This window comes from Hyperolius riggenbachi, chromosome 8, assembly GCF_040937935.1.
Source record: "Hyperolius riggenbachi isolate aHypRig1 chromosome 8, aHypRig1.pri, whole genome shotgun sequence".
Taxonomy (NCBI): domain Eukaryota; kingdom Metazoa; phylum Chordata; class Amphibia; order Anura; family Hyperoliidae; genus Hyperolius; species Hyperolius riggenbachi.
This window is the reverse complement of record NC_090653.1, coordinates 77,479,373-77,500,778: the sequence shown is the minus strand read 5'-3', so window position 1 is coordinate 77,500,778 and position 21,406 is coordinate 77,479,373. Positions and strand designations below refer to the sequence as shown.

The 21,406-nt window shown below is 45.3% G+C and overlaps 1 protein-coding gene across 2 annotated transcripts in view; it reads left to right on the top strand.

Annotated features, from left to right (window-relative positions):
* Positions 1 to 21,406, top strand: part of SAE1 (SUMO1 activating enzyme subunit 1) — a 146,624-nt gene that overhangs the window by 25,713 nt on the left and 99,505 nt on the right. For both annotated transcript variants that reach the window (XM_068250728.1, XM_068250729.1), the window contains exon 5: positions 12,974 to 13,073. In XM_068250728.1, the coding sequence (XP_068106829.1) occupies positions 12,974 to 13,073 (100 nt within the window). The remainder of the gene's footprint in view (positions 1 to 12,973; positions 13,074 to 21,406) is intronic.

Below are 21,406 nucleotides of genomic sequence, written 5' to 3'. Positions count from 1 at the left end.
GCAGAAGCAATGTATGCAGCCTCCCCGCTCTGCTTCCCCTGCCGCGACTAACGAATCTCTGGGACACGCATTGTCCCCAGCTGCTCCGTATGTTGTATAGGAGGCAGAGAGAGGCGGGGGGGGGGGGGGGGGGAGGAGGAGGCAGTGCGAAAGCCGGCAGCTTCATCTATTACATTGCTGCCGGCTATATTTCTTGAAATTAAGCAGGTTTTAATACATTTAAACATTACATTTCTAACATTGGCCGCTGCGCTGCGGCCACTTCGCACATTGGCTGGCCAGAACATGAAGTGGCCACACTTCGGGTTCTGGCCGTAACATATACAAGCAAGGCTGAGGAGACTCAGCGATTGGAGGAGAAAAGAAAAAAAACTAAGGGAAGAAATGACATCAGAATTTAGCCTCAAACTGTGGGCAAAAGACATGGCCCCCACCAGGAACAGAATTCTCTTCATTTACTAAATAAATTTCGCTGAAATCAAAATGTGGACAGTACAATACATGTTATGTACGTAGATCGTAAGTATTTATCTACTTATATATGTGTTTTTTTTCCCTGGCATAGTATGGCTAATCTTCCTGCTTTCATTTTTGGGTGTAAGTGCAGAAGTTATACGTTCGTCATTTGTGATTTAGTTCCGTTTTCTCTTGAGCCAGTATGCTAGGATACCGCATTGCCTTCTCCATGTGTGTGCTGAGACATCCCTGTGAAAATGCAGTGGGCACTAGTCATGTGACGTCACACCTGTGCTTTATTGCAGGGCTGTGGAGTCGGAGTCGGGGCGACTCCTAATGAATTTAAACTGTAATTTAAAATAGAAATATGATAGTGGTCTATTTCTCACATAACTCATCGTAAATATTTTATACATACAGTGATAGCTGTGCTTAGTCCACAATAATGAAATAAACCAATCAAAATTAGTTACTTGTGCTGCTTCAGTAAAGCAGTCCCCGTATTTTTAAAGTCAGATATACACATCTGATTGTGACTATATATATATATATATATAGATAGATAGATAGATAGATAGATAATGTGTACACAGGAATCACTTATATATACGAAATAACATCTATGCTGTAAGAATAAAGCCTGATGTGTAGCCGTGTCACTAATAGAGATGGTCAATGAGATGGAATTAATTCTGTGTTGATTCTGATTTATGCAAATGTACGCACTGTTTGCTCATGAAATCAAATAATTTGATATGTTGTTAAAATTTGGTTTGGTGACTACGAATTAAATGGTACCTGAGAAGGATGAAAAGAAAAAGTTTTATACATACCTGGGGCTTCTTCCTGCCCCCTTCAGGCTAATCAGTCCCTCGCTGTCCACCTCTACCACCTGGATCTTCTGCTATGAGTCCTGGTAATTCAGCCAGTCAGCGCAGTCCGGCCGCATGCCGTTTCCACAGCCAGGAGCGTTCTGCACCTGCGCAACAGTGCTGCGCAGGTGTAGTACGCTCCCGGCGCCGGAGTGTATGCATGCGCACTACGCCTGACTGGCTCAAGTACCTGGACTCATAGCAGAAGATCCAGGTGGCGGAGAAGGACCGCGAGGAACTGATTAGCCTGAAGGGGGCTGGAGGAAGCCCTAGGTATGTATAAAACTTTAATTTCATCTGTCTCAGGTTTACTTTGTTACACAGTAGTACTATACTCTACATATGCACTCTCCGCAGAGCTGCAGGGAATCCACTGAGAATGTTGTGCACATTGAACACAGAGGTGTTGTCTATCACACATAAACCTCCTTATTCCCCTGCATAGTACCTGCACATTACTCTTACATGTACTCACAGTTACATTGCCTAGGGCCTGATAGATGTTCTTTGTTCCGGTCTGTACCTTTTACAAGTACTCTTACCAAGGACTAGTTTTAGTCTATGACTAAAGGGAATAAATATGGCAGTCTCCATATCCTTCTTACTTCAGTTCTCTTTTAAAATTCCTAAGCGTTGGCCGTTATGAGACAAATTTCATGTTACATACTTTCAATCAACAAGATTGTAATATGCAAATTAGAGGAGTCGGAGTCGAGGAGTCTGAGTCGGTGGAATCCTAAACTGAGGAGTCTGAGTCGGTGGATTTTTGTACCGACTCCACAGCCCTGCTTTATTGACATCAATTTTGGTGCTGATGAGGACAAATTGGGGAAAACAATGCCTGCAGAGGGGTTTTAAGCCACAGTCATTGGGTGAAATCTTTGTAATATACACAGAATGCATTCCAAAAAGGGGAACCAGGAAGTTCAGCTCACAGTAAGCCTTGGCTTTCAGAGATTTGTCAGGTTTTCCTGAGGCATTCACATACAAAAACAAATATTAAATGCTCCTCCTGTTCCTCTCACATTGCTCTCTAGTAAGCGGAATGATACGTTTTAAAAGACCTAATTACCCTGAAGAAGTGACTTTTGTGTCCTGAAACATTGGCTAGTGTCTGTATTAATTGTGGAAGTGTTTATTTAGCACAGTCACGTTAATGCGGATCCGAGATGAAAAACTAACTATAACAAGTAACTAGTCTATATATCTTATGTACAGTTTAGATGGTGTAAACAGCAAATCTGTCTGCATACAGCTTTAATAGAATATGATTATTTCTTCCTGTGATACAGTGACAGCAGCCGTGTTGTTTGTAAACATTACACAGAGGCAGGCTTATCTGCACCATCAGCACTCAGAATGAAATTAAACTAATTCCCCCCCCCCTCCTCCTCCTTCTCCCCCCCCCTCCTCCTCCTTCTCCCCCCCCCCCCCCCCTCTGCCTCTGAAATCTCTGGCTAGTAATACCTCCCCCTTCTCCTGCCCAGACTGAGCTCCCATGAGCCCTTGCTACTGCCAAGGCTCTCTGAAAACTGTGGGTGGGGCTTATTTAGTTTATATGGAATTAAAGTATTAAAGTATTTGGCTTGAGGAATACCTTATAAACTATAGGAAAGGAACACAATTATGCAATGAGTAAAAGTTCATCTCGGATCCACTTTAAGGACCAGTTTTGTGCACAAGCCAATATTCATCTTTCTCTCTCTTTCTATGCTGCATCACTATCTCCTGTATATTCTTTCCACCAAATCACACAACTCACATGATGTGATAGTCTTTCAGTTATCACGCAGTTTCACCTTCTGCTGTGATTACTCACACCTTGAAAACAAATAAGCTTTTGCTAATTTATTCTAACCGGAGTCATTAGAAAACCTTGTGAGAATCTTACGTGTTCATCTTTAAGTCTGAGAATCAGATCCTGTGCATTTAACATTTTTATAGCTTTTTATTTATTTTTTAATTGTAAGCAAAATTCTTTGGTTGTCTGAAGCCAGGTGCACGTGTTAGATGGTTCTCGGTCGGGGCTGCCTCTGGCTAGAATCTAGTGTGTGTGTACATAGGTCACCGATTCCCCCGTTGACGTGTCAAACATGATCAGCCTGGCATATCCTCTTTCAGAATTTTACAGAGGTGCCAATTAGAATAAAATACGTTAAAATTTCATAAAATGGGGGGGTTTTGGATGTTTTACCACCCCAAAAAACAGACACTAATATTAATATTGATAATCCTTAATAATTTATTAATTTTACTCCCACAAATTTTTGCAACGCACCTCAGAGGTGCTACACTCGAATTTGTGACACTTCGGTGCTCCTGTTTTATATTGCCTGAGGAAGCGGGCGATAGACACGCGAAACGCGTTGCAAAAATTTGTGGGAGTAAAATTAATAAATTATAAATGATTATCAATATTAATATTAGTGTCTGGTTTTTGGGGTGGCAAAACATCCAAAGCCCCCCCATTTTATGAAATTTTAACGTATTTTATTCTAATTGGCGCCTCTGTAAAATTTTGAACGATATTGTATCCACTGGTTGGATGGGTGTGATTGCCCAATCTGTCTACTGAGAGCGACTTCTTTGCCTGAGAAGGGGACAGGCCCAATATCCCCGCAAGCGCTTTTAGTGGTTGCCTGTGCTCGGCAACCCATCTTTGTGAGTATTATTCTTCCATCTAAACTTGATTACCAATTGAATCACAGTAACGCACTATTGGGGCTCTCAATTTCTCTTTGTGTTTGGCATATCCTCTTGGCCAAGCACAGGCCGAGGACATTGATCTCCTACTCGCCCCATCCTCTCTGTCATGCACAGCATAATTGGCCCTCCCCTCCGTAGCAAGAGATCAGTTCTATGACGAGTTCTGTACAGATGCATCGCTAGCCTATAACAATTTCAGCACCCTGATACTGCGCTCATATAACAAATCAAGTATTACAAATTATACTTCTAGAATATAAAAGAAATAAAACATCCGCATTAAAAATGCCCAGATGGAAATAAGATACAATTGCAGGCAGTAACCACAAATATAATGTCCTTGTTCAGATGTATAGGCTAAGAATACATCTGTACAGAACTAGGCCCTGGATTGTTGGCCGAGGGATTAAGTATGTGTGTACGAGGCTTTAGGGCCTATTCAGATTGAAAGAACAAGGGTCTGCCTTTAATTTGTATTGCATCACATCTGCCATTACTAACAGCTTATGCTTAGTCACGTATAAAATCTTCCCAAACCTTTCCTTATGTTTTTAATTGCCATATATGCCTAACTGTTATAGTAGCTGGACATGCGCAGGCTGGGGATAATGGTCTGCTACATCTGTAGTGGTCGAACCCCATCACTGGGTGACAATTCAAGGGCTGCAGTGCTGTACAGATGCAGCACTAGGAAATGGTAGAGCAGTACTGGGGTTCCGAACTGATGCCCTACCAATCCCATATGGTCGCTATGGGCTGCAGGAACCTAAGGTATGTGGGCATCCTTAAGGGGCCCATACACCTAACGATTTTCCCGCCGAAATACGGCCGTTTCGATCCCAGTGATCGAAACGGCCGTGAAATCACCGCGCACACCACTGACAGAACGATGGATTTCCATCCGAAATCCGTCGACTCCTGTCGATCCATCCGTGCGGAAGATTTTTCTCGGTCGGGAGTGCGTCGATAGCGGCGTTCGAATGCCCGACGACCGACGCAATACAGCGGGTATACATTATCTGCTCTGCCGGCATGAGTCCCCTGGTCCACCGCTGTCTTCTCCGCCTGGTCCCGGCATCTTCTCCGCATCAGCTTCCGTATCCGGCATAACTTCCTGTGTCACTGCAGTGACAGCGAAAGTACAAATAGAGGGCGCTCTATTTGAACTTCCGCTCTCACTGGAGTGACAAAGTTATACGCGGATGCCAGCCGGGAGCCGTTGCGGAGAAGATGCCGGGACCAGGCGGCAAAGACAGCGGTGGACCAGGGGACTCATGCCGGCGGAGCAGATAATGTATGCAGGAGGGGGGGGGGGGCGGCAGCTCCACAGATTGTGATCGGTTTCAGGCTGAAATCGATTCACAATCTGTTTACAGTAAAGGTGGCCATACGATCCCTCTCTGATCAGATTCAAACAGAGAGCGATCTATCTTTTGGTTGAATCTGATGGCAAATCGCCCAGTGTATGGCCACCTTTAGGCTACATATGGTTCTTCTTTAAGATAGTATCTAAAATAATAAATCACTGCTTCATAAAGTCCTTCTTTTAATGATTGTCAAGTTTAAAAAAAAAATAAAAAACCTCTTAAAACATAGTTAAAATAGTGGGAGACATTCCTCAAGCTGTATAGTGGCTACAGCCCATCGTTCTGAGCATCCAGCTCTTGTTCACGCCACAGAGCAAATTATGTCATTTCAACAAGGGCTACAAGCTCAAAACTGCGAGTTGTAGCTGCTACACAGCTTGAGGGACCTGTATGTTTTGAGAGTTGTTTTTTTTTTTTGTTCGTTTTTTTTTGTTACGGGATAATCAGTAAAGTCGGATACGCTTGCATTTGTTAAAAAAAAATCGCTCCCATTCACTTTCATTAAAATTGTGGTGAAAATCGCTATAATCGCGTATGTCTTGTCACATACTCGATCGTGTCGATTTTTTTTTACTGCGATTTTAATGACTGTGAATGGGAGCAATTTTTTTTTAATAAAGGCTAATCAAGCGCAAGCGCTCACAAAATCGCTTATAGTGTGGATCCGGCCCTTAGGAGGGATTTTTTTTGAATCTTTGCTGAACTTTTTGGTTGCTGGTATTGCCTTTTGCCAAGCCTTTAACACATTCCGTTCAATACAGAAAGTGCTATTTTTGTCTCAACTGTCCACTTAACATTCTTCTAGTTGTCACCTGCTTGGTCCACATGAATTTTGGCAAGCTGTAGTAGGGCAGAAATGTATTTTTGGATAGCAGATGATTTTTGTTTGCATCTGTCTTGCACTCTGTTGTTCATTAATCCACTTTGGGTGGAATCACGAACGCTGGTTTTGGCTGGTGGTATGAGAAACCAGTGTAACAAGGTAGTAATGCATTTGTTTTGCCTCTAAATTTTTTCTACATTTTAGCCTAAAAATGTATTGATGGTACCCCAACCATTTTTTTTTTGGTTCAGTATTGTACAGTTTACTATATTTGACTGCTCCCCCTGTTTCAAAGATATTTATTCCTTTTTGGACATCTACATATCCTTGGAAAGTTGAATCTTGGCTTTCATGTGTACTGCGCCACGTGTCAGTGCAGTGTATTGTTCCCGAGTTGGAGGTTGTTAAATGAGGGATGTCGACTCCTTTTAAAGAGAAGCTGTCAGCTATACTATCTCAGGAAAAAAGCCACATAATAAGTAGATAAATACTTGCTCAACTTACATAACATATGTATTGCACTGTCCACGTTTTGATTTTAGTGATTTTTCTACAGTAAAAAGTGAGAAAATCCTTCTTAGCATCTCCCATTTTAAGTATGGCTATTTTTAACCCAATTCTGATGTAATTTCCTTCCTTACTCTCCTCTGCCTGATTGTGTATGCATTGTCCACCCACCATTATAGAAAGTGCATTGTCTCAGCATGAGAAATATTGGCCAATCAGAGAGGAACAGAGGTGTGAAAGGGGAAAACAGGAGGGAAAGAGGCTTCAGCCAGTCAGGCTGCATTAGTTAAGTCTGAGGGGAAAGTAGAGAAACAAAAAAAGGACAGCCCAGCATACCCTGCAAAACTTCCTTTTTGTGTACCAAATAAGAGTCAGGTAAACTGGGGAATGTCCATTTATCAACAAGAAAAGTACTTCCCCTGCTGAAAAAACCCTTACTCGACCCAGCCCTACCCTCAAACTACCGCCCAATCTCCCTCCTTCCCTATGCTTCTAAACTCCTCGAAAGCCTAGTCCACCAACACATTACCCAATACATCAACATCAATACCCTACTTGACCCCCTACAGTCTGGATTCCGACCTGCACACTCAACTGAAACAGCCCTCACCAAGGTGGTCAACAACCTTACTCTTGCCAGGGCCAAAGGCAGTTATTCCATCCTGCTCCTCCTTGATCTCTCTGCAGCATTTGACACTGTTGACCACCCCCTCCTCCTCCAATCACTACAGTCCATGGGCATCTATGGTCTTGCCTTGACCTGGATCTCCTCCTACCTATCCAATCGCTCCTTCACAACTTCCTTCAATGGCTCCTCCTCAACCACTGCCGCCCTCGCAGTTGGGGTCCCCCAGGGCTCTGTTCTGGGCCCCCTTCTTTTCTCCATATACACTTCCTCAATTGGCAAGCTTATCACCTCCCTGGGCTTCAAATATCACTTCTATGTCGATGACACGCAGATTTACCTCCATACCCCCGATCTCTCATCCACCACCATAAACAAGGTCTCTCAGCAATTTCCTCCTGGATGTCTGCTAGGTTCCTGAAGCTTAACCTAGACAAAACTAAGCTCCTGCTCTTTCCACCCCATGCTGCTGCACCCCTCCCAGATTTCCACCTGACAATCGATAACAAAACCATTCAACCTACCTCCCAGGCCCGCTGCCTGGGTGTCACCTTGGACTCTGAACTCTCCTTCATCCCACACATCAAAAACATCACCAGAGCCTGCAATTTCCACCTCCATAATATCTCCAAGATCCGCCTCTTCTTAACTCTGGACATGACCAAACTGCTCATCCATGTCCTCGTCATCTCCCGCCTTGATTACTGTAACTCCCTCCTTTCTGGCCTCCCCTTGAAACGCACTGCCCCCCTGCAATCAGTGATGAACGCAGCTGCAAGACTCATCCATTCTTCGCACCGCTCCGCATCCACATCTCCCCTTTGTGAATCCCTGCACTGGCTCCCTATCTGTTTCAGGATAACTTTCAAGATTCTATGCCTGGCGTATAAATCTGTGCACAAAACCTGCCCTACCTACATCTCGGAGCTTGTTCACAGGTATACACCAAGTCGCCCCCTGCGATCCTCCAACGACCTTCGCCTCACCACCCCACGCATTTCACACTCCCATGCCTGCCTGCAGGATTTCTCAAGAGCTGTCCCCACCCTCTGAAACGCCCTTCCACCACCCATCAGACTTGCTCCCTCTTTCAACTCATTCAAGCAAGCCCTCAAAACCAACCTCTTAATGATGGCCTACCCACCTCCTACCACACAGTAACTCTCTACTGAATATTTAACAGCCCCACCTAGTGTTTCCACCCCACCCTTTAGATTGTAAGCCTCTGGCAGGGTCCTCCATTCCCTAGTGTAATCTACAGGATCATGTGCTCCTGTCCTATGACAGCCTGTACTTGTATTACTGGGCCTACCTAACCAGCCCATATTGCATGATCATGTATTTTGTACAATTTGCATGTATAACTTTGCTCTATGTTGTATAACCTTGTTATGTCTGTCATCCTTGTATCATTGTTGGTTTGACAAAACCATCATGGATCTAAAAAAGAAAGGGCGCAGACTAGAAAGACAGTGGCGTAAATCAGGGACTGGGGAGCACAAATCTAGCCTAGTTCAACACCTCAGACAATACCAACAAGCAATAACCAAGAAAAAATCAGACTTTATCTCGCACAAAATATCTACAGCCAACAACAGAGCTGCTCAACTCTTCCACACAGTGGAATCACTCTGCAATCCTTCCTGCCTAAAAGCCCCAACCACATACTCCAGGGAAAGGTGTGAAGAATTCTCTGCCTTCTTCACAAACAAGGTGTCTACCATCCGTGCCAGCATTACACCAACAACATCAATTGACCACTGGACGTTGCATATGCCTACTACCGTACCACCATGGCAAGTCTTTGACACTCTGAGTGTAGAAGATTTTGGAATTCTCATTCAAAGTCTCCGCCCCACTACCTGCGACCTGGATCCTGGCCCAACTGGATCCTTAATGCAGTGCCCAGCGCTGTTCAGGCCAGCACTTCACAAAATCACTCAGTGCTCCTTGCAAAGTGGACTTTTCCCAGAAGAACTAAAGAAAGCAATCATAAAACCCCTCCTGAAGAAACTATCACTAGATCCTGATTCTGTAACCAACTACAGACCTGTGGCGAACTTACCATTCCTATCAAAAGTTATTGAGAAAGCAGTCGCCAACCAGCTAGAAGCCAGGCTTACAGATAACAACATCTTTGATACTTTTCAGTCAGGATTCAGGAAAAGGCACAGCACTGAAACAGCATTAGTCCGAGTAATGAATGATCTACTTACTGCAAGGGACAAGGGTGATTGCTCAATTCTGATTCTTCTTGACTTGTCAGCAGCATTTGATACTGTGGACCATGAAATACTAATCCAGCGACTGAAGAATTACTGTGACCTAAGGGGTACTGTTCTTAGCTGGTTTCAGACCTTCCTATCTGGCAGGACACAGCAAGTATGTCTGGGCACACACTACTCTAATCCAGTGCCACTTGCCTATGGAGTTCCACAGGGTTCTGTACTATCACCATTACTCTTTGCAGTCTACATGCTCCCACTGGGCAAAATAATCCAGAACTATGGTTTAGGATACCATTGTTATGCAGATGACACACAACTGTATCTGTCCTTCAAGCCTGGCACCCAAGACCCATCAGCATCCATAAATGCGTGGATTTACAAAATTGGATGAACACCAGCTGGCTGAGGCTGAACTCTGACAAAACAGAGGTGTTGGTGGTAGGTGGTCCACACATGATGGATAAAGTTCAAAACGCTCACCACCTCAAACTAGCAATTGGGGGAGATACTGTACAGTATAAAGACTCTGTGCGAAACCTTGGGGTGATCCTGGATGGAAATCTAAAACTCAGACAGCAGGTATCAGCTGTCGTCAAGTCTTCCTTCTTCCATCTAAGAAATATAGCGAAAATAAAACACCTTATCCCAGCTGAAGACCTACCTGCCCTGGTTCATGCATTTGTATCCTCCCGCCTAGACTACTGCAACGCCCTGTTAATCGGATCTACAGATAAGGTTCTGCGCCCCTTACAGCTAGTACAGAATGCTGCAGCCAGACTCCTAGCCAATGCCCCCCGCAGCTCACACATCACCCCAGTACTGCAAACTCTTCACTGGTTGCCAGTAAAAATGGAGAATCAATTTTAAGATCTGCCTGCTGACATTCAAGGCTCTACACCACATGGGACCCAAATACATAGCGGATCTATTGGAACTTTATGCCCCTCCACGCACCCTCCGCTCTGCCAACAAGATGAAGCTGGTTATTCCCAGGATACACTTAACATTTGGTGCTCGGGCCTTTTCCTATGCAGCCCCTACTCTATGGAACTCACTTCCACAATCAGTACGAGAGGCTCCTTCTCTGGACAGCTTTAAAAAAGGCTAAAAACTCACCTCTTTTCCATAGCCTTTGAGACTGCATAATGCAGGGTCACAGCGCTTTGAGTCCCCAGGGAGAAAAGCGCTATATAAATATTATTGTTATTGTATATATTTATTGTCCAGCGCTGCGTAATATGTTGGCGCTATATAAATACAATAAATAATTATATAATAATAGTGATTTGTAACTTTTGGACTGCCTGGTTAGCATCCTTATTACTTGTTTACCAGCTAAAAATAAAGAATTGATTTTTTATTTTATGCCAGACAGTTAAGCTTTAAAGAGACCCTGAAGCCTCTTAAAAATCTTTTTTTTTTTTTTTTTTTTTTTAAATTTAAACAATCCTTTTTTATACCTTAACCACTTAAGGACCAGGGCATTTTTCACTGATCTGTGCTGCGTGGGCTCTCCAGCCCGCAGCACAGATCAGGTTTGAGGCAGGGCGATCAGACTTAACCCCCCCCCTTTTTTTTCCCCACTATGGGAATAATTGTCCTCTTGCTTTGCTTGCCAGGTGCAATGGACACCTCTTACACCTCTCATTCAATGCCCCCTAACTCAGGGGCGGTGCATCGCACCAATGTGGGGCATGGTGCAAATGAAAGACAAGGTTCTGGGCTTTCCAACATCATGTAGATTTCCAAAGGGAATTAACCACTTGAGGACCGCGATGTTAAACTCCCCTAGTGACCAGGTCATTTTTTATAAATTGGGCACTGCAGCTTTAAGGGCTTGCTGCAGGGCCGCACAACTCGGCGCACCAGTGACTCCCCCCCCCCCCCCCCCCCCCCCGCCCTTTCTCCCCACAACAGAGGTTTCTATTGGTGGGGTCTGATCGCTCCCCCAATGTTTGTTTGTTTTCTTTACAAATCCTTTTTTTTTTTTTCCCCCTCACTCTATCCTCTGTTAGCCTATCACAGCGATCGGCCGCTGGGAGACTGAAGGTGGAGCGCATCGGCATGCGCACTCTCCTGCTAGCCCGATAGAAGGCCGTTCACGCGGTCCCGGGGCCGCCGCCGCATTCACGCCAATTAGCGTGGAGCAGTCGGCAAAAGTCGGGAGCACTTAAAGATGCTTTATTAGTGATGATCAATGAGATGCAAATATTTCCGAGTTCATGCAGATTTATGTCCATTTTTAAGCTGCATATTTGTGCATAAAAATTTACATAAATCTGCATGAACTCTGAAATATTTGCATCTCATTGATCATCCCTAAGAAGTACCCATTTTTTGGGCTCAAAGCCACTAGAGCGATTCAAACACTAGCGATTTTCTAAACGCTCAGGTAATGTTAATGGATGGGCCAAATTCCACTGGAGCGATTGCGATTACCAAATATGCAAATGCAGGACATGCAGCATTTTTATCGTTTAGTGATTAGCGTTAGCATTTCTGCAATGTAAAGTATATTAACTCTGGTGTAATTGCTTGTCAAAACCTGCACAGAGCGATTTTGCTAGCGTTTTTACATTACTGCACACTAACAAATTTATTTAAAAGGACCAATCAGAATTAAAAACTTTACACACTACACAATCGCTGGCAAAAAGCTCACACTTTTTAAAAACGCTACCAAAATCGCCAGCAATTGCTTACAAACCGCGCATTAAAAACGCTAGCGATAGCGTTTTGTAGTGGATTTCAGGCCTTAAATGGTTTTTGTAACCCTTTACAGCCCGATCACTTTTTGAGGTAAAAAACATCTCTTCTTGTGCCCTAACACACTTCCACACACAGGGGTGTAATTACGGTACAGCACAAATACCAGAGTAGCAAAGCAGTATGCATTTCCTGTTTTAGATCCAGAGCTATTCCGTACAGCTTCTTGCTGTCCCTCATACTGAGACTTTCCACAGCTACAGCGAAGAGGGATGGGCCTTGTTCTGGTGCAAGTGTTTCAAACTACTCTGCTGCACCACTCTCTATTGGGGAAGTAGATGGCTACTTTTGGGAAAACTCAATGGAGCCCTTGAGAGGTGAGGAGCACATTTCCTCAGACTAGTTCTGCACTGATCAGCCATATTTGTGTAACTGGGTTCTTATGTAGTATTACAGCTTGCATTTAAAACTAGTCATGTTTTAGTTCATATTCATGCAAATATACTGAAAGAGTTCATGAACTTTCAAGCACCTACCCTGTTAGGTCAGTTGTAAGCAAAGTTACACTTGTTTACTGTAGAAACAAATTTGAAAGAAGCTCTCCTTGCATGTCTTCCAGCATCCTTTTATGTTTTCACCCAATTATTCCTAATAGATTAATATTGATGATTATTTTGCTTTAGAGAGAAGATGAAGGTAACCAAAGCTAATAAGGATGTTGAGGATGGCCCAGAGGCAAAAAAGTCAAAAATCGACTCTACAGAGAGCACAATGATAAAGAAGGTAACAATTAAGGAGTGATGCGCTTGCTGTGGTTTTGTGAAGGACGGGATTTTGAATGCAGTGTGGATTACACCATGTTTAAGACAATCTCGGCCTGATGCAATAAACTGAGCATGGCAGCTTTATTGGTTCCTATGCCGGGGATGCACCACCGATTAACCTAATAGCATCATGCGCATTACTGGGATAACGCCCACATTGCTGGGGTGTGTTGCTAATGGGTTAATAGGCAATGCCCGAAAGCTAGTCCTGTACTTGTTTGGGCAAGTTTCAAGCAATATACTGGCTTAATTCTAAACACATAGACTGTTACAACTAGAGTTGGAAGTTAAAATAAGTCTTACCAATTACAGTGAATTGAAGTGAGTAAAATTACTGTATATACTCGAATACAAGTTGTCCTCGTGTATAAGTCGACTCCAATAGTCAACCCTCTTAAGCTGGAACTTTGTTTTGGCCCAAGTATAAGTCTACCCAGCAAAGTTAACCACCCTGGCGTTCTGATTAAATCGCCAGGGTGGCTGCGGGAGGGTTTTTTTTAAATAAAAAAAAAACTATTTCATGCAGCCAACTGAAAGTTGGCTGCATGAAAGCCCACTAGAGGGCGCTCCGGAGGCGATCTTCCGATCGCCTCCGGCGGCAAGAAATAACACGGAAGGCCGCAATGAGCGGCCCTCCGTGTTTCGCTTCCCTCGTCGCCATGGCGACGAGCGGAGTGACGTCATGGACGTCAGCCGACGTCCTGACGTCAGCCGCCTCCGATCCAGCCCTTAGCGCTGGCCGGAACTGTTTGTTCCGGCTACGCTGGGCTCGGGCGGCTGGGGGGACCCTCTTTCGCCGCTGCACGCGGCGGATCGCCGCGCTGCAGCGGCGATCAGGCAGCACACGCGGCTGGCAAAGTGCCGGCTGCGTGTGCTGCTTTTTATTTGGTGGAAATCGGCCCAGCAGGGCCTGAGCGGCAGCCTCTGGCGGTGTTGGACGAGCTGAGCTCGTCCAGACCGCTCAGCAGGTTAATGGCTGCAATTGGAGCCCAGGAGGGTTTAATGACTGCACTGCATGCAGTATTGCAGCTATTAACCCCTCCTGTCCCTTAAGTGCAGCCAATTCCTCCTCCAGGCCCCCAAGTGCTGCAATGATTCACTCCCTTTCATGTAGCCCAGTATTTCCCCCCTGCCCCTTTCCTTGTTAATTGTTGTGGCCAGGACTTCAGACCTGTGTTTTCTTGGCATTTCCTTTCCTCAAAGTATCACCACTGGGTAAATTGCTGCACATGGGAATGTCACTATTAGGACACACATTACTCAGTGTGCTCAGTGTTGCCCGTGACTCGTGTATAAGTCGATCCCTAAACTTTTATGAAGTGAATCAGACCTAAATTTTTAGACTTATACTCAAGTAAATACAGTAGACACACAATGTACCTGCAAATGAATATTACTTACTTAGCTTGCCTTCAGTTCCTCTCTGGAGCTCACCATTTTCTTCTTAAAGCGGAATATAACCCTGCATTTCAACTTTGCTCTAAAACGTTATTTACAGTATTTTATATGAAACCAGCATTTTTTTTTTAGACCAGCATTGGAAGGGTTACACAGGGCTTTAAAGTCCCTGGAGATTTTTGCAGAGGCATCCGAACTTGAGTTAGATACATTTTATGTAAACAAAAAGTATCTAAGTGTTTATTGTGACTCATCTCTCTCACTGAGAAGGAGTTGGAGGACAGCCAAAGAGTGTGTAACATTTCTAAATATATACATACAACTAAATAGAATGTAACTATCTGAACGTCTGCACGGAACTTAAAACCTCTGTGTTTAACCCTTCCAATGCTGGTCTAGTAAAAAAAAAATATATGCTTTTTGCATATAATATGCTGTAAATAATGTTTTAGAGCAAAGTTGAAATGCAGGGTTATATTCCGCTTTAACATTCCTTCCAGTTCTGACAAGATTTTGTCAAAACTGAAATATATCAGTTGCGGCCCACAGACAGCTAATACAGCATATAATTCCAATCGATCAATTCTTATTTCCGATAAAATTCACAGGCAAAACTCCCCAAAAAAACACATAAAAATTCATTGCGCCGGCTGCACTGCTGATATTGGGAAGGAATACACCCACTAGCCAGGATATGTCACCGTGCTATATTAAGGGGGGCCACCAATTCCAAACTGTCACCTCCCACCTTCCGGGATCGTGCTCACCTGAAATGTAGGCTGCCCAAATCAGACAGCTTGACAACGTATATGCACAATCCATTGACTCCCAGCAGCCTCTACCAACTCATGGTTACACCTTTCCAGCTTCCAGCCAAAAAATGCAGCCCATTGCAACTAAAAACTTCATATAGCATAAAACCCTTTAATTCAGGTAATAAAAATCAGTAGCGCTACTCACAAACATAAGTAAAACATAAAGTAAAATATCAGCATATCATCAATAATAGCTCCAGGACGTCTCCTTCGTGCACTGCCACTTCCTGCCTGCTAAGCCACGCCCTACGTGTTTCGTCTATTGACTCATCAGGGGCTCTCAGCTTATGAAATCACCGACTCCAACTCAGACTCCGGGTACCCAAAATTGCTCCGACTCCTCGACTCCAACTCTGACTCCACAGCCCTAGTAGGTTCCAAAGATGGTGGACTTGGAAATATTTCTTTAGGCTAGGTGCTTTCATAACATAGCGTGAAAGGCTGCGTTTTATGTGAAGTTTCATTTTATGTTGGGTGCATTTTTGTGTTATTTTTTTTCACCGCCGATGCGTTTTACAAGCGTTTCATGTGCGTTTTAATGCGTTTGCAGTTCATATACAGGGCCGGTCCTGGACTTTCTGCTGCCTGAGGCAAAGATCGTGAAGACGCCCCTAACCCCCCCCTCCCCCCCCCCGGGCCCCAGGCACCTCGATCATTTTTTTTTTTTTTTACAGTGGCACCCATCCTCACCCTCCCCACCAGCACCCTCACCACCCACGGGCACCCTCACCCTCCTCCCCACCCACGGCCATCCTCACCCTCCTCACCATCCACGGGCACCCTTATCCTTCTCCTCCCCACGGCCATCCTCGCCCTCCTCACCACCCACGAGCACCCTTACCCTCCTCGCCACCCATGGCCATCCTCACCACCCACGGGCACCCTTACCCTCCTCCCCACCCATGGGCACCCTTACCCTCCTCCCCACCCACGGTCATTCATCCTCACCATCCACGGGCACCCTTATCCTTCTCCTCCCCACGGCAATCCTCGCCCTCCTCACCACCCACGAGCACCCTTACCCTACTCACCACCCACGGGCACCCTTACCCTCCTCCCCACCCACGGTCATTCATCCTCACCACCCACGGGCACCCTTACCCTCCTCACCACCCACAGCCATCCTCACCACCCACAGGCACCCTTACCCTCCTCCCCACCCACGGTCATTCATCCCCACCCTCCTCCCCAGCCACGGGCACCCTTACCCTCCTCCCCAGCCACGGGCACCCTCATCCTCCTCCCCAGCCACGGGCATCCTCATCCTCCTCCCCAGCCATCCTCATCCTCCTCCCCAGCCACGGCCATCCTCATCCTCCTCCCCAGCCACGGCCATCCTCATCCTCCTCCCCGGCCATCCTCATCCTCCTCCCCGGCCATCCTCATCCTCCTCCCCACCCACAGGCACCCTTACCCTCCTCCCCACCCATTCCAAATAAATATACCACGGTCTCCTCCACCAGTCAGTCTGACTGCATTACAATACATTAAAAGACAAAATAGGAGGAATCCGACCCGACCCCACCGTGAAGAGCAGCAGCCAGAGCCAGCCGCAGCAAAGTGACTCACCGGGGATGGTAGGGTCCGGCGACAACGATGGCGGAGGGCAGGCCAGGCGTCGGGCACGAGCCAGCAGCATCCATCTTGTGCCGGCGGCCAGAGGGCAGCGAGCTTGCTCCTCCATCTCTCGCTGGAGCCTGGCAGGCAAGGCCGGGGGGCAACGGCGGGCAGCGGGCTCATCATTGTCACGGCCGGGCGGCAGCACTCAGTGACCCGTGACCGTGACTATCATGATGGCGGGCAGGCAGCGGGCGGACTCGGAGGCAGCGTGACTCTCCTCCAGTTACTTCCGTTCCCGCCCGGATTCTGCAGGCGGAGCGGAGGCAGCGCAGCCAGGACAGCCTCAGAGTCAGAGGCCTAGTAGTAGGCGGCCGCAGCAGAGCTCGCCTCGGAAGTCCGGCATGGTGGGTGGGTGTGGGCGGCACGTCACGCAAGTGGCAGGGCTGGCGCCGCGTCACTATGCACACAGCAGGCAGCCAGGCCAGGGTCAGGGTGGGTCACTCACCGATTCGGCGTGCTTCCACTGCCAGGCAGGGTCCGGAATCTTGTCTGCAGCACTTGAGGCGGCCAGGCAGGCGGGCGGCGGTAGGTAGCACACACTCCAGTCTCTCCGGAGGGCGGCAAGAACCAGACGCAGGCACTTCCTCTTAATGCCTGGTGCCGCCCCTCCACTTCCTGCCGCCTGAGGAACCTGCCTCACCCCGCCTCATGGGCGGGCCGGCCTTGTTCATATATACAAAATGCATATGCATTTTGTATGCGTTTTTCTGTTGTGTTTTATGCAAATCACTAGGATGACAACAGGAAGTGGAAACATCATAAAACATTTTTTCCCCCAAAGATGCATGAAAAAACCCATGTAAAACGCATACCATTGCATTTCTATTGACTTTAATTATGTGCGTTTTTGCTGCATTTTTGAAGATTATGCAACAAAAAAAACGGTGTTTTTGAGAACGCGCATCAAAAATGCATATGCGTTTTTTCCTGCAGCCCATAGACTTCTGTTAGCGGCAAAAATGCAGTGTTTTCCGCAATGCTAGTGTTTCTGCTATGTGTGCACCTAGCCTCAAAGAGTGCATACACACATGCAATTTTACCACCTCCGTGTAGCATGGGGGCCAACAGATTTTGAATACTATGAACAGACTGTGTTGGTTAGCTGTCTTACTACATAGAAGAGATTCAATTGACAATGATTGGCCAAATATTATTAAAATTAATTTTAAAATTAATTAAAAAGCCTTTAAGCCTGGTACACACTTACAATTATGATTGGCCAATCACTAACCAATTTTACCACCTCCCATGTAGTATGAGGGATTACCTACACAATTTGCTCTTAGTATTCAATATCTGTTGACCCTCATACTACATGGAGGTGGTAAACTTGGTCAGCGATTGGTCAATCACGTTTGAATGTGTGTACCAGGCTTTTAGTTCCTGTCTATGGCCACAGGTTATAATCCTGACATTTATGCAGATTTGTTAGCTGCATGTTCATTCTGCCACGTTTCCCAAACCACCACCAACCAGGTCTGCTGGTACAAGGCACATTGGGTCTGACACCAATTCCCTTTTTAGTCCACACTAAATTTCCCATTTTTTAAGTGTCCAGTTCTGTTTAGACTATGCCTGTCTTTAGATTCCCAAGATATCAGCAATTACTGAAATACTCACCTGCGATTTTTGCTTTATCATGCCACAGTTAGAACCCAAAGAGACTGTTTTCCTCCATTCTGAGGTTTTATGTCAACATTACAGGGATGATTAAGATAATCTAGGAGTGTTTTCTAAAAACAATTTTGATGTTCCTGTAAACATTTTCCTGTTCCCATCCAGCCAAATGAAAATGAGGAAATTCAGCTCTACTCTGCTCTTTCCTCCCTCCCTCCAGAGCAGCTGTCTTGTCTGCACACCGCAGAGCAGACAGCATGACTCATCAAAAGGGAGGAGTTAATAGAGGCTGTGCGTAGCTGCAGATTAGACCACACTGGTGAATTCTAAAGGGGCCCATACACTGGTCGATTTCTATAGAATCGATTGATCAGAGATCGATTCAAATCTATTGATCGATTTGTGACCGACTTTTGATCGATTTCGATGGATTTGATCTATCTGACAGGATGGAATATCGAGGTCGATTTGCTGCTGGTAGCAGATCGATGGCCCATAGAGTTGCATTGTATCTAATGGTCCAATAATGCATTTAGATAGATTTCCAATAGATTTCATTCTGAAATCTGTGCCTAGTGTGTGGCACACATCAGATAGATTCCTGTCAGATTCGACTTGACAGGCATCTGACAGAAATCTATCTGATGGTCAAATCTGCTGCAAATCTATAAATGTATGGCCATCTTAACACCTGAGTTCAGCCAGCTCTATTGGGAAGTGGACATTTTTACAGGGTAGGTAACAGTGCTTTCAGTTAATGCCTTTCTTTCAGGCTATAGTAGTGAATTTAAATATTTAGACCCACTGCAGGTTCCCTTGATGGTGCCCATACACAGAACAATAAAAAAAAGTTTGATTTTCTAGTTTATTTTACCAAAACAATCAATTCGAATGAGACTCAAAAAAAAAAAACTTTTTTTGGTTCAAGAAAAACAAACGATTATCCTGTTTTTTTCCCTAAAAATCTGATCGGCATGTTGGAAAAATCTTTATAGTAGATCTTATGAAATAATCAAATGAAATTATCTAATGAAATAAATGAAACCTGTATGGGCACCATAGCATATTTGTTTTTGCATGATTTTACTTATTGCACTGCTCCCTCCAGCTATTGCACTGTAACATGCCCCACCTTTTGCAGAGAATGGAGTAGCTCTACTAGGTATCGTCAATGGTATGCAAAAAATTCCATGTTAAAGTGGATCCGAGATAAACATTTACTCATTGCGTGATTGTGTTCCTTTCATAAAGTTTATAGGGCAGTCCTCAAGCCAAATACTTTTTTTGTTTTGTTTTAATACTCTAATTCCTATAAACTGAACAAGCCTCGCCCACAACTTTCCAGAGAGCCTTGGCACTCAGTCCCAGGTAGCAAGGGCTTATGGGAGCTCTGTCTGGGCAGGAGGAGGAGGAGGTTACTAGTCAGAGATTTCAAAGGCAGAGGGTAGGAGGGGGGAGTGAAATTTTCCACAGGCTGAGAGCTGGAGATGCTATCAGCTTGCCTCAGTGTAGTGTGACAAACAGAACATGGCTGCCCTCATTGTATCACAGCCATATTTAATCATAAGCTGTTTGCAGCTAGATTTGCTGTGTAAACTAAACTTTAGATAAGATATATAGACAAGTTACTTGGTATAGTTACTTTTTCATCTCGGATCCGCTTTAAAGTGAACCTTAAGTCAGAAAAAAAAATGAGTTTTACTCACCTGGGGCTTCTTCCAGCCCCCTGCAGCAGTCCTGTGCCCTCGCAGCCACTCGCTAATCCTCTGGTCCCCCGCTGCCAGCTAGTTTCGTTTTTGCCGACAGGCTCGTCAGGACTGGCCACACGTAGCTTTTTCTGCATTCCCGACTGTAATTAGCGCTATTGCGGCCCGCAACGCGTGCAAGAATACGCGTTGCCGCATATCTATGCGTTCGTAATGCAGCAACGTGATTTTTGTACGCGTTGCCAAGTGTATGCAAATTTTATGCAGCTTGGTGATGGACCAGTCAAATTAAGCAGGTGCCGTTTGGGCCATTTTAAAGCTGCATATATTTACTTAAAAAAACATAAAATGTGCATCCATTTGGATTCTATAGCATCTCATTTACCATCCCTACTGTGTACAGTGCAGCGCCATCTAGCTGCCACAGGTAACTAAACAACTCATGGGCTGCTGCTAGTGACTTGGCCTCTCACCTGCAGTGCAGATTGATGGGGAGTATGAGGAGGGGGTCAATAGGAAAGTTGTAGGAAAGCTATGAGAGGCTCATGTATATAATGTTATTACTTAAATAGGAACCGTGACCAAGGATTGAACTTCATCCTAATCAGTAGCTGATACCCCCTTTCCCATCAAAAATCTTTACCATCAGAGGGGTCTGTGTGGCTGATACTGTGGGGTGAAACTCCCCACTCAACCCCCCACTCCCCAGTATGATGTCATGATTTTGGTCCTGACGTCTGTGAACCATGTTGCATTGCGGGAAATAAAATCAGTAAATGAACATTCGACACAGATCACCTGGCAGGACTAAGGGCCCATTCACACTTAAAAGTACAAAACGTTTTGCGGGAGTAATTTTTCCACGGTTTAACACGGAAAAATCACTGGACACTGCAGCAATTTTTCCGCGATCGCGTTTAGCGCTTCTATAGCACTGAAACGCGATCGCCGGGAAATCGCCTGAAAATGTACAGGCTACACGTTTGCGTTTGGCAATTTGCGTTAATCGCCGGCGATTAATGCAAATCACCCAAGTAAGACCGGGGCCATAGGGTATTATAGCACTAGCGCTTGAGCGTTTTGGTGAAATCGCCGGCAAAGCACTCTGGTGTGAATGGGCCCTAAAGGTTGCCATC